Source organism: Ruditapes philippinarum, unplaced genomic scaffold (genome assembly GCF_026571515.1).
Source record: "Ruditapes philippinarum isolate M1 unplaced genomic scaffold, ASM2657151v2 ctg3968_1_1_1_1, whole genome shotgun sequence".
NCBI classification, from domain to species: Eukaryota; Metazoa; Mollusca; class Bivalvia; order Venerida; family Veneridae; genus Ruditapes; species Ruditapes philippinarum.
Genome location: NW_026852272.1, coordinates 140,951 through 154,239, shown reverse-complemented (window position 1 = coordinate 154,239; position 13,289 = coordinate 140,951). Strand labels below are relative to the sequence as shown.

Here is a 13,289-nt window from a genome sequence, read left to right as displayed (position 1 = left end):
CAGTAATGTCTTAGTTTCTAATTAGCAATCATTTGCCATTGTCACATTTTCCATTGCGTATATCAAGGTGTTCAAACATGAAAATAACATTCGCAAGCTTAAATTGGTTGTACATATAGTTGCATTGGTAAATTTATATCGTTCGATAAAAGATGTCGACATCTAAACATTTAGAAAGTATAAGAACAATCATCACGTATTATTATTGTTTTCTTCAGGACTAGATATACGTGTACCATTTCGTTATCATTTTAAATTTCTTAATTTTAGGATCGATTGCATCCAATAACCTTTTTGTCAATCCTAACCAACTGTCGGAGCAATGGAGCAAATGTACGAAGTGAACAGAACTTTGAACGATTCAACAAACATAACAGGTAACGACAAAATATGTTGAAAATGGTCATATTATCAAATTTATAATAAAGCTTTGTTAGTTCTTTCTTGAACTTAAAACAGCTGGGCTGTATTTCATTCTGAAGATTGTTTTGTTGACTCTAAATCATTTCATATGTTATTCATACCAACTTCTCTACATTATCGATACTATATTTCACTACTTAATTCAAATGCTTTGTTACTAGAAGAAATCATGATACTATTTTTATTTTTTCTGTTTCAGACATACCGTTACCTATAGTACCGAAATGGGGATTTTGGGTGAAATTTGTGATAACTCCGATAATTGTTTTCGTCGGAATAGCGGGCAATGTGTTTTCATTTATTGTCATGAAGACAAAAACATTGCGTCATAAATCGTATTCTCACTATTTATGTGCCTTAGCCGTGTTTGATACAATGACGCTCATGATACGACAAGTAGAAAGCGTGGACGAATACCTTGTTTCACACTTGAAGTCCCAAGGAGTCTTCCAGCACTTTAATGACGGGTCGTGCAAATTTTACAATTTCATCGTACATGTGATAACTTTAATAAGTTCCTGGCTTGTTGTGTTAATGGCCGTAGAACGTCTATTAGCCGTCTGCTTCCCATTCAAGAAAGTTTATCTCCGGAAAGAAACAGGAGCAGCATTAGCTATTGTCATACTTTTTATCACGGTGTGCTTGAGTCAACTGTTCCGATTTACTATGATTGAACATGCTGTGTATGATGATACTAAAGACATCCAACACTGTTTAGCAACACCAGAATATCGCGAAATGTACACAAGCTTAGACGTATATTTCTTTCTCTGGACTTTGGTGTTTTTTCTACCCGTAACTTGCATTGTCATATGTAATAGTTTCGTCCTGTATCATATATTCAGGGTGAGGAAAGATTTACATAAGGGAGACAACCACCATTCATATAGAAACGACAAAGCGCGTGGTAGAAGACATCGTAGCACGTGCATGCTATTAATAGTAACGACAACTTATATTGTTACATTGTTACCATTATTCACACTGAGTTTAATTGTAGACGTAACGATAAAAGTGGGGAGTCTTGAAACTGCCAGATATACATATATAACATTAATTCCTTACATAGATATATCTGTTTCCATTTCACTCTTAAACTATGCAGTGAATTTTTTCATTTATGTCTTATCTGGTAAAAGATTTCGTTTTGAGCTACAAAAAATCTTTAGAAAAAAGCGGATAATTAAAAGAAGTTTTACTGCTCGGAGTACAAGGGAAGAGTTTTGCATGCAATAGATTTTTACCAAATTATGAAATTAAAATTGTAACTAATTTTTGATATTCAGGGCTTTTTAAGGATTATCTCGGGACAAGATATTGTGCGTAAGCATTTTGCTTAACAATTTCATTAAAAACCAGAAAAAAATAGTTTTAGCAAAATAAAATAATAAAGAATAAAATATTTGGTAACGTTGTAAATATGATTTATATAATGTTTGTCTTTTAAATTAAAACTCATATTCCCAGCAAACACAAGACGTTATACTGACGTCAGATTTAAGTCAGGTTCTGACGTCGGATGACGGTCGGAAAAACGGTTGGATTTGAAAGTTTTTTTGACGTTATAATCTGACGTCAGGTAGACGTCAGAATATTACCATTATTTAACCTTTTTCTGACCAAAATCCGACCATTATCTAACCATTTTCCGACCTCAATCTGACCATTTTCCGACCTCAATCTGACCATTTTCCGACCTAAATCTAACCAGTTTCTAACCATTTTCCGACCTCAATCCGACCATTTTCCGACCTAAATATTAACCCTTTTGTGCCCTAAATCTGATCATTTTCTGACCTTCATCTTATCATTCACCTAATCTTTTTTGTTTCACCACGTCATACATATTTTCTGGCTAATCCTGATTTGATCGAATTTAATTTAACTCATTCTATTAAGTAACTTTCCCTCAAATGAAATGTATAACAGAAAACTAAAAGCAAAAATATGTTTCATGCTCTTTTAATTTAAAATAAAAGTTGCAATTTTAAGCTGATATATACAATTTTAGTAAATTTTGCAAGGTTAAATAATTTTCATAAATTAAACAAAATAAAACAAAATAAAACATAAAATAAGTTAATTACAAAACAAAAAGTATTACAAAAACAATGACATAAATGAAACTAAGAAAACATGTACAAATATTAAAGAACAAAACAATGTATGCACATTTCTATCAAAGTTTGCCTTATCAAATAAAATAATGAAAATATTATAATTTTAAGAAAAGTTAAAAGATTCTTATAATAATGTTTCAAGCAATTTATGACAGAATTTCAGTACTTTAACTATATTTCTACAGCATTTCTAAAACATTAAGTGCCATTTTGCATATTTTGACCTCCTTTGATTATTGTCAGTAATGTATAAATTGCTGCCTTTTAGTTACTTCACAAAGTTATACTTTTAGATATCCATGAGAATTAGCACGAATTTTGAGGTGTGATGCTTTAAGATATGACCTTCTTTCTGCACCCCTCGTCTGTCCGGAGGATATGTAGCGTTTGTAGCGCCCAATAGCGTGTGTGACACCATTTTCACTGAAAAAAAAGAGAAATTAATGAAACATGTAAAAATAACAAGCAAAAATGTTTTCATGGTTATATTAACTTAATGAACAATTTTGCCAACTTTTTATAAGAGAGCTTTAACAAAAATTAAAAGTAAACATAAATGCTGAACATTTAAAAAGCCGCTTTTAAACTCCAGTTTAGTATGGATTAAAGTATGTAATAGAATTTACAAAAATCTTACTTTCATATGTTTCTTTTTACATATTCACGTGTTTCCGTCCCTCCGACCTTTGAGAGCATGTCCAACACTTTAACTACCTGAAAAGAAAATTATATTATAACTTATGTACTGTATTTATTCTACGTTTGAAATAGAACAGTTAAGGAAGTCTTAAATATTTCATAGTTTTAAATTAAAGATTTAATGCCGAAATGTCTGGAGCCAAAACGTCTTTGGTTATTTGGGACCGGAACGTTTTGGGTTATTTGGGACCCGAAATGCTCGAAATCGTACAAATTCATTCTCAATTCTCAGATTTTAACTGACAAAAACATCACAGTTTAAGAAAAATATGAAAACTAAGCATTCTCTTTGGCAGTACTGAAAGGCATATTATAAACTCTTCACAAGCAGAGTTAAAACATGTCAATTTTAAAAAGATTTATTATTAGACATTATCGCGAATTTGTGTGACATTTTACTTCAGCTGTTCAAATATTGATAATTAAATTTAAGAGTGCTTGCAATCATGCAATTATTTATCAAATACAAAGTAGAAATAAATCTAAATAAATTGAACTGACCATTTTGTTCAAGAAAATCTATAATATTCACTTATCAATGCATCCCGATTTCTGACCGACAACCAAAACGTAACGCCTACGAATTTGAATTTCCATCCACGTGACTTTAGATTCGAATTATAGGTTAATTATGTTTTCTTTCCCTTTTCTGTCACTATGATTAAATGTTAAAGCAATAGTAAGATCTCGTAATGTTGATACATATAATGTACCACAAATGATAATATTACAACGTTAAATGATTGGAACTTGTAAACAGATCTGTGGCTATAAATAGATTTCATAACAATAACACATGTAACTTGCCTATATACAGCGCCGCCTATATGTTTTGTTAGGTTGCAGCGCCGCGATCTTGGTCTGTATTTATATAAGAACACTTCGTTTGTAATCCAAATAACATTTGAAAAAAAGTTTAAATGATTACAACAGCGAATAAGGATTATTTTTTGTTATTTTTTTACCTACCGTCAGGACACCGACCAGAACCAGACGTTAGTACGACGTCAAAAAGAAACGTCTATTAGACATCGGTATTTTAACGTCAGATTTACGTCGTATTTTGGTCGCCGACGTCGTGACCAAAATCTAACATTAATCCGACGTTATTTTAACGTCATGTGTTTGCTGGGTTAAAACTTAATATTTGTGTTCTTATTCGCATTAAAAATGATATTTCTTTTGCAAATGCATGTGCCCGTCATGACCGTTGATTATCACTGTTGCCTTACCTGCAATGTCTTGAAATTTCTTTGAAGTACGGAACAGCGAATAAGTGCCCACTAATATAAACTTTACAATTCATTTAAAATTCTTCATTTTAATTGTATTTCAATGGTTTAAATGTGTGTTTACCTTTTTTCAATATTCGTCTAGTTATATGATATTTTAAGACTTGTTAAAACTTGTCTAATACGACCCCTTTTTAATTTTCATTTGGGATACAAAATACAACAAAAGCCATATAGTAACAAATTACATCTGTTACTGTATAGTTTTGTTTCGCGTAATTTACTTCTTCAGTTTCATTATAACGCCTTTATTCATGTTATGACACTTTTCAAAAATTTTACTTTATGAATATTGATTCTAAAAGCCTTCGTTAAATTCCTACGTAAATTATATAAAAATTTTGTATTTCTCGATGAAGATAAGTAAGGAACAAAAATGGTACTTGAATTTTGAAACGACAACTAAAGCATAATAAGGAGCAATACAAGTTTTTATTATATTATACAATTAAGTATATAATGTATGTAATCAAGAATATATGTCAGAATGACCTTACTCTTATACAAAGTTCAATAGAAATATACCGATAGCATCGAGCTGTTCAGATACTTATAATTGTCCGTTAAGGTTTCATTGCACTTTAACACGTAAACACAGTAAAAAAAGTGACAGCATTTTATTTTGGCTTGATGCTTCTATGCCGTTACTTATAGTTAAGCAAGATATAGAATAGAGAAAAATCAAGAATCCCTTAAGAACGTACAAAACGACAAAATTGAAATTGTTGCAGGCTCGGTTTGACTGAGTCTGTTCATGGACGGTAATGGAAAGTGCAAGTTATCGTCCAGAGGCTCGCATAATATTATGTCATTCAACTTGTTTAATAAATTCAGTATTAATGCTCATTCGCATTCTCATCAACTATTTTGTAAACATTTTAATTAGAAAACACGGAGAAAACAACTGTCTGTATGAGTTGTATTTTCATCTATAAATTGTTGAAAAGAAATGTTTACGTAATTATTCAATACTTATCTCAGCATTCTTAGAAGTTGACTTTTTATTGGACCGTTTAATAGATTCACAGAATTGTCTTGGTTCTTTTGATGATACATCATTCTTGTTTTTAATCAACTTTATTCCATCTTTCGAGTCTAGTGACAAATATAATATAATTGTTATTTCTACAAACACTTTTTTGAGCAACGAGACTTTGCATGTTCGGAGATTGGATATATTTCTCATGCACACTATCTAAAAGGAAACATCAGGTATTCCATCACCATTGTCTCGTCTAAGACATTTTGTGGGTCTCATTTATCAAATAAAATCATTACAAAACAATTTACCTGATATAAAATACTGACAAATTGCTATGTTATTAAAAAATTCACATAAAACAATATACCAAATAATAACATATTTTTATATGGTCATTTTATTTCTATCGTGATCGTCTAAAAATTGCATTCTGTTTAAATAAACAAAGGATAAATGTTTAAATGTTTCGTACAGTTCAAATTTATGTAGAAGAATGTCTAAAGTTAAAAAATATACTGACCTTGTCATCATAAATTTTCGTCTTCGTCCTGCAAACTGAAGTAAAAAACGATCTTTGGCTTTTCTAGAGGTTAAATATGTTATTTTAGATAAATAGTCTCATAAAGCCAAATAAAAAGAATTGAGATTGAAAATGAAATGAAATTTTTGCTGACGATAAAAAGACGAAGAAAAAAAGTACAAAAAATACGGAAACCCTTCGATTCTTCTATTCTATCGGTCCGCTCTCTATATGTAAATTACGAAAGCGCACGATTCGTTTCCCGTATTCTTCCATTTCTTCAATTTCAAAAACGTCACTGACCACACGTTTTAAATATCTCTAGTGACGCTGTGTAAGAGAAGACCTAATAGAGATATTAAAAAAATACTGACATACTTAGTTTAAAACAACACAGAATTATCTCCCAATAAAAAAGAAAGCTGAAGATCTCTTAGTATAACTGCATTTATTTATAAACACAGATGCAACAAAATAAAAGCTAACATAGTATTTAATTTACTGTGGGTGTTGCTGTCTATCTGTACCATATTGTTCCTCTTTTGAAAATATTTTCACAAGAAGGTTGTCTCCAATTAAAAAGGATGTTGAAGTAAAGTACTAAGAACTGAGTACAAATAACACAATAGGAGGGCGACATTATTGGAACATACGACTTGAATATCATATATTGGTTATTTATTTTCCATCGTGTTGTAAATGAATACAGATGATCAATCTTTTAAGCTACGACTTGCAAATCTGCTTTTGAAATAGCACATCAAAGCATCATAAAAGAAGTAATTAATTTACAGTTACATCTCCACACTTCATATGGATATAATGTTGTTTACTTTATTGTTATTTTGATTGTGTGTATCTTGTGATGCGTTGGCAAAATATTTAAAACATCAAACAGACATAGGTGAATATTGATATTAAGCAATAAAAACAAATGTTTTTATGATCTGAATAAATGCCTTGTAACATACATGTATCATATGTTATATAGAAAGCTGTAATTTCAACAATTATAATACGTTTTTATATATCGGGTGGTTATATGTAACGAATAGTTATACATTTCTGACATATAACATGCTTAAAGGTGTATGGTAAATTGCATGTTGTCTTTATTCGTACATTTCCTTTTCGGCTTAACTATTAAAAACAACTCAAACTTAATCTAAACCCAACAACTGAGATGTCAGTCAAGAGCTTCTCTGATTCCTAGAATGCATTAAATTTTGCAATTTACAGCTTTGATAAACACTCACAGAAATGCATTGACATTTGATTAATTTGTCTCAAAAAGACAAGTTTCCGTGAAATAAGTGCGCCAAAACAAACAAACAAACAAGCACGCGAATACATGATAAACTATATAGCAGGCATTTACACAAAGTAAGATCTAATTAAGATACAATATTTGACAATATTTATAAAACCTAATGCACAAATAAAAAACCCCAAAAATAACATGTTTTATTTACAAATGTTGACATTACAAATTGGTGCTGATTTCGTTCAGGGAATTTTGCGTGCTATGTGAAGACCACTATTGATTCTTTGTAATACGTGTCTAAATATCCGAGGAGGTATTATAATCGGGAAGGAAAAACATTAATTTATTAATAAATTAAATATCACCAAATTCGAAAATTAATTTTCTTTGGTTTTTAATCCAATCAAGTTCTAAATAACAAAAATGAAAATTTTAAGTCATTGACAAAATGACTTTCATCAGTACAGAAACATTTGAATAATATCTCACTTTTTCAACTCTATATAATCATTTAAAATATTGTTTAACATTCAACATTTCAATCAGAACTTTTAACATTTTTTTTAACTCGAAATAAAACTGTCTAGCGTAAGATATATTGTCAGCGGCGTACTTTGAAGTTATATGTGGATACATCATATTATGCTTGGGTCAAAATGAAGCATGACAGTAAAGATAACTTTAACGTTAACATGCAAAAGAAATTAATGAAGCAATATATTTCTCGTCTGATAGGTTGATAAATTTTTTTCTATAATACATTATGACCTATACAATCTCAATTTCATACCTACAAGGGTTAACTCATTGTACAAATTAATGTGAATTAACGCATTACTGCATTCAGGTGACGATATGTAGTGGTGTCCTCGATTAACATTTTTTGTATAAGAAAAAAACTGTGACATTCTTTAATTCTAATGTTTTCCTTTAGCTAATAAAATTACTTTCAACGAATGATATTACAACAAAATGCAATTTCCATTCATTTCTTAAATAAAAAGTCTGCATGTACTGCTGTTAAAAAGTACTTTTTGTGTGAAAAAACAAATGTATACATTAAGATTATCTTTAGCAATTGAATATATTTCAAGGTGAGAAATTTCTTGTTATGTGGATAGATGTATCAGGGAAAGCTTTTCCTCTCATGTTTTGCACAGATTGATTGACTTATGTGAAACACCATGTAACATTTTGTTAAAGAATTTACAATCAAATAGTTTTCTCAATCTTTGCAACAACAAACATTGTGTCGCAGTTTGGAAACCATTTTCTTTGAAAATGTGTCCGAGTTAACTCTTATACCCATAAATTCAAAGTGCGTTAACTAGAGTACCCGCACTCAACTAACCTCACTGTCTGTCGGGGAATGAAATAGAACATGTTCTAGATTGGCTTCATTTGGGGGTTTGACTTATTGTGACGACAGGGAAAGGGATAACGATAAAAATGTCATATATAATTCAAATGCTGGTACATTGCTTACATTTTTTTCTGAAATTAACATTGACGACAAAGAAAGAGTGGGGTATTGTTTTGCCTTATACAAAGGTTAACTACATCATCTCATACAGATCAGATTACCTCGTATGTCGGTGCTTTTTCTATTACCTAATTAGAATGAAATTTTATTATTCAAAGAGACGTTGCAAGCTCCATTTAATATAAAAATCGTTATCATCTTTACGCCATACGTTAGGCACTCAAAACACCCACGATATCTCATTACAACATAAATTTTATGAACTGTCATTAAAATATAATCATGTTTATACTACTGACGAAGGTTTAAGATATCGAATGCTCTCATACTCTTTGATATAATGACGATAAAATTACAAACATTTTCTTTATTCCAGAAAATAATAAGCACTATATGAATTATTGATTAAAAGAATCTCCTCGAATTAGTTTCTCAAATATACGTAGATAATGTAAATTTATCTTTTGACGGACGGGCAAACATATTCTAAATACGTGTCTCCCACGACATGTAATTATCTTCAGGTTGTTTGATAAAACAGATCACTTTGTAATATCAAAGTATCTAATGCTCAATTTAGAGAAATAAGGAGGGATGGGTGCTTATGTGTTTTTAAAAAAAATATTTTCAGAAATACCTATTTTAGTTTATAACAGCTTTTATGGCGGATAGTAATTGTCAAGTCCCGTGTCAGACTTTATGAAACAGAATCTGCACTTTTTGAGTAACTTTATTGTTTTAATGCTTCCTAAGAAACACTTTTTTTCGAGATTTTTGTACACTGGCATAATACCAAAAATATATGACCACTGGCATAGGTCATATCTAAGTTATCACTTTATAGATGCATTATGCAGTCATAATTATATTGAAACAAGTTAATTTACTACATTTTTTTAGTTAAACATTTGTTATAAATGTTATTTTATACCTGCACATAATTGTCTACATTAAATGCCTGTACCACATAAATTACCCGTTTCATTACATATAGACTTAAGTAAATGATGTTATGGTTGGGTGCATATTATATTGTTTAAAATCGTCAAGGAATATTAATAAAGTGATATCCTGATATATTTTATTTGGTTCTCATGGATTAATTCTATAGTAATTGTATGGGGAAGATGAGGTATCGCGGAGGAAGGTCGTCTAGTACTGGTGTAACTCTCCAGGAACAATGGTTAGAAAACTACCCGCCTATATGACTGAAACACTGTTGGGAAAAGGCGTAAATTGAACAAACAAACAAACAAACAAACAAAACAAAGATGAGGTATAAAGTGATGTTACATAGTCTTTATTAAACAAACGGTATTCAAGTAAAAAATAAGACTTCTTTGAAATGCATTTTAGTTTCATAGTAGAACATTGTACATTTAAAATATTTAGCTTCAAGATGAATGCTTAAAAATGGTCAATCTGAAAATTTAACTGTTTTAAAATTTTAATAAAGCTTTTGTTCCAGTGGCAGGGTTCACAACGACTATCAACAATTATTGTTGTGACTCAACATATACTCGAAAAGGGACAAAGCAAGCTAAACAGCCATAGTTAATTATCAGACTGACGTTTGACTATGTTATACGATACGATGTATATAGTTGATTAGTACCACATTATTCAACGAACTATTTCAAAATGTTTGTTATTTTATATTTTATGGCTCGTGATATGAATCCGGATCCACTAACTAAAACAGTAAAATCTCTGCAAAATGAAATGTACCTTATAACAGTAAAACTTGCAAAAATAACAAAGATTTTAGGCATAAACGTTATGGTATTATAACGTATACACCAAGTTTATATAAAAATGTAATTTGTATTTCAATTGAATTGCATGGTAATGTACATTTACCTTTAGAAAGAGAGAAAGTGATCATTCGGTCTCATCATGTATATTTTAAAGCATGTATATCTTTGAAATTCATGATTTTTAAATATGACATTCAACATCATTACTCATAAATAAGTTCTTATGTACATAATTGTTAATAAAATGAAGAGTAAGGTACACGTAAAGTATCTGTTGAATAAAAAAAAGATGTTTTGCTTTTAAAGCGTTTCGGTGCATTATTGTGTTTGGATATACAAGTGTTTATTATATTTATTAGAGAAACAAAACGTACAATCCTGTTTTCGATCTTTTTAATACAGACGTATAAAAATGCCGTTTTGTACTTTATCTTCATTACCATTACCGACAACATTGTGAAAACACACTTACATGACAGTTGGACAAATAACTAAGATTGATTTGCATCTCTATAGCATTATGGTGTATGTCTCAAGTGGAAATGTAATCTTTATCTAATTTCACCATATAATAAGGATAATAACAATTATAGTTCAATGAGTGTTGCTCGTGAAATATCAAATATCGATACTTCTCAAAGTCGATTTCAGAAGTCTTGTTGTGAGCAACAATGGAAAAATCAAAATCTCTTTCACGCACTGACAGCGGTCTATGAAGTATTTGTCACATGCTGCAACATCATGCATTTTATATTATTGAAATACACACTGACATATACGTACACAAGTATGTTATGTTGTTATTTATTGTAAAATATCATATTATTTGAAATAACGTCCGTTTTTTTAAACAGATATGTAAACTAACATCTAATGAGAGCTAAAGCTTCATTTAAAGGAAACATATATGGGAGGAAATTTGCCGTGGACCTAACAATCAAGCATTCTGCAGTTTCATTAACCATTAGAACAGAATGATCGTTAAAATCTAATAAAATATTGTTCAGAAAGTATGATAACATAACGGTAACATTTAAGTTCGTATACGGAAATCAACATTCAAATGAAAGTCGAACATGCACAGAGGCAGTCGAAACGTCGCAATGTTTAACTTAACAAAAATATCAATAGTTGCTATCCAGAACAGGGCCAATGCAGAATTTTTCCACCCTTTCTGCGTTATAGCTTCACGATGCACTAGGCCTACAGTTAAAAAATAGTACACAATGCATAAAAGAAGATAAAATGTGCATGAAAATAACATTATGTATATTTGAGGCATGTGGGTTATTATTTGTTGATATTACAAAAATAACAAAATTTAAAAAAATCAATTATAGCAAATGTTTCTTTTAACTCACCATTTACGCTTAAATTGGCCTAATGTCATTTTAATATAATTTTATAATTTCAGATTATAATAAAATCAGCATTGAAACTTGTGTTGCACATCCAGAAAAGAAAGCCAAAGTAAGATAATAAAATTATTATTAATAAATTCGTATAAATGTTTAATTTATGTTGGCAACTTTTAAACGTTTGCAATAAATATATATAAAACGCTTCAAAAATGTTAATGATCAAAGATACTTCTCTTTTTCTATACACATTCTGATGATACGAGCTAAAACATTTATCTGCCCTACCTGTTAGTACATTTTACATTGAATAGGCTCAATCATTCCGTATGCAAAAGACTAGAACATAATAGTGTATATGTCTAGTGCAATCAGACGTGTTATCAGTAACTTCACAAAGATACTTAGCTACTATTTATCTGAAAACTTAAACCTAGTTACTTAGAATACAATATCGCATGCATCGTCTGTCAAATTGACAAACTTTCTGTCAACAAGATAGACAAGTTAGTTTTAGTTTGTGAAGATAAATGATTCAGTCTGCAGCAGCGTATTTAACAAAATACTTCAATCTTCTAAGTAAAGAAATAGCAATTTGGAAAAGATGTGTGTAATATGTTATTGTGCTATTCAAACGAACGATGATTTGAACGTCGTAGCTTAAACGGTTGGTGTTATCTAAATGATAGTATTAATATTAATTCACAACTCCATCCTTATGTATCAATACATTTCGAATCACGATACTCTCAGTTTTGTCTTTTATGGGTTTTTTTGTTTTGTTTATGTGCTTATGGGACTAAAAACGTAGTACGTGAAAAATACTTTGAAAATTACAACACTTTTTCTACTTAAATTTTCTTCCAAGCTTGAAAAGCACTATTGATCTTAAAGTATCTAATAGTCAAATTGTCGTGAAAGTTAAGCGAAGATTTATTATGTAGATACCTCAGTATAAGACTGTCAGAAAAACAAATACATGCTCAACCTGTTCAAATATACTACTGAAATGTACTTTCTTAACTGCGCATATCTAAACAGACATTCGCCGAAGTATCATTTTACTCGGCTCTTCTCAATGTATACTGTGCTCAGCTGACCATTTCGTCGCATCCATTTAACGCGTTCGTAATACCTCGCTTGTATTTATGATTTATACACTCATGCAATGCCTAAAATAGAGGACAAAATGCAATACCAGAGTTTCATTTAAGAAGCAACACGTTTTAAATCTGTTTTTCATATAATTAGTACAAAACATCAGTTTTAAGCTGCATTTCATAACATTCATTAAAGCAGAAAAATGGTTTTATATAGACACTCGTTCTTATATTGATGTCCAGACGACAAACAATTGTTTTATCAGCGTAAATGTTTGAAGCAATATATCG

General features: G+C 30.3%; 1 protein-coding gene and 1 long non-coding RNA gene across 2 annotated transcripts; one reads left to right on the top strand and one right to left on the bottom strand.

Moving 5' to 3' along the window:
- The first annotated feature begins 308 nt into the window (after positions 1–308).
- Positions 309–1,681, top strand: LOC132755106 (growth hormone secretagogue receptor type 1-like). The gene is made up of 2 exons (XM_060745905.1): positions 309–377; positions 623–1,681. Exons 1-2 carry the CDS (start codon positions 323–325, stop codon positions 1,657–1,659), a joined length of 1,092 nt encoding a protein of 363 aa, XP_060601888.1. The 5' UTR covers positions 309–322; the 3' UTR covers positions 1,660–1,681.
- Positions 1,682–2,005: 324 nt separating this feature from the next.
- Positions 2,006–4,375, bottom strand: LOC132755100 (uncharacterized). Its single transcript, XR_009629165.1, has 3 exons — positions 3,744–4,375; positions 3,181–3,257; positions 2,006–2,966 (listed from the first exon to the last, which is right to left on the bottom strand). It is a non-coding gene; the product is annotated as an uncharacterized LOC132755100 (long non-coding RNA).
- Between the last annotated feature and the right edge of the window lie 8,914 nt (positions 4,376–13,289).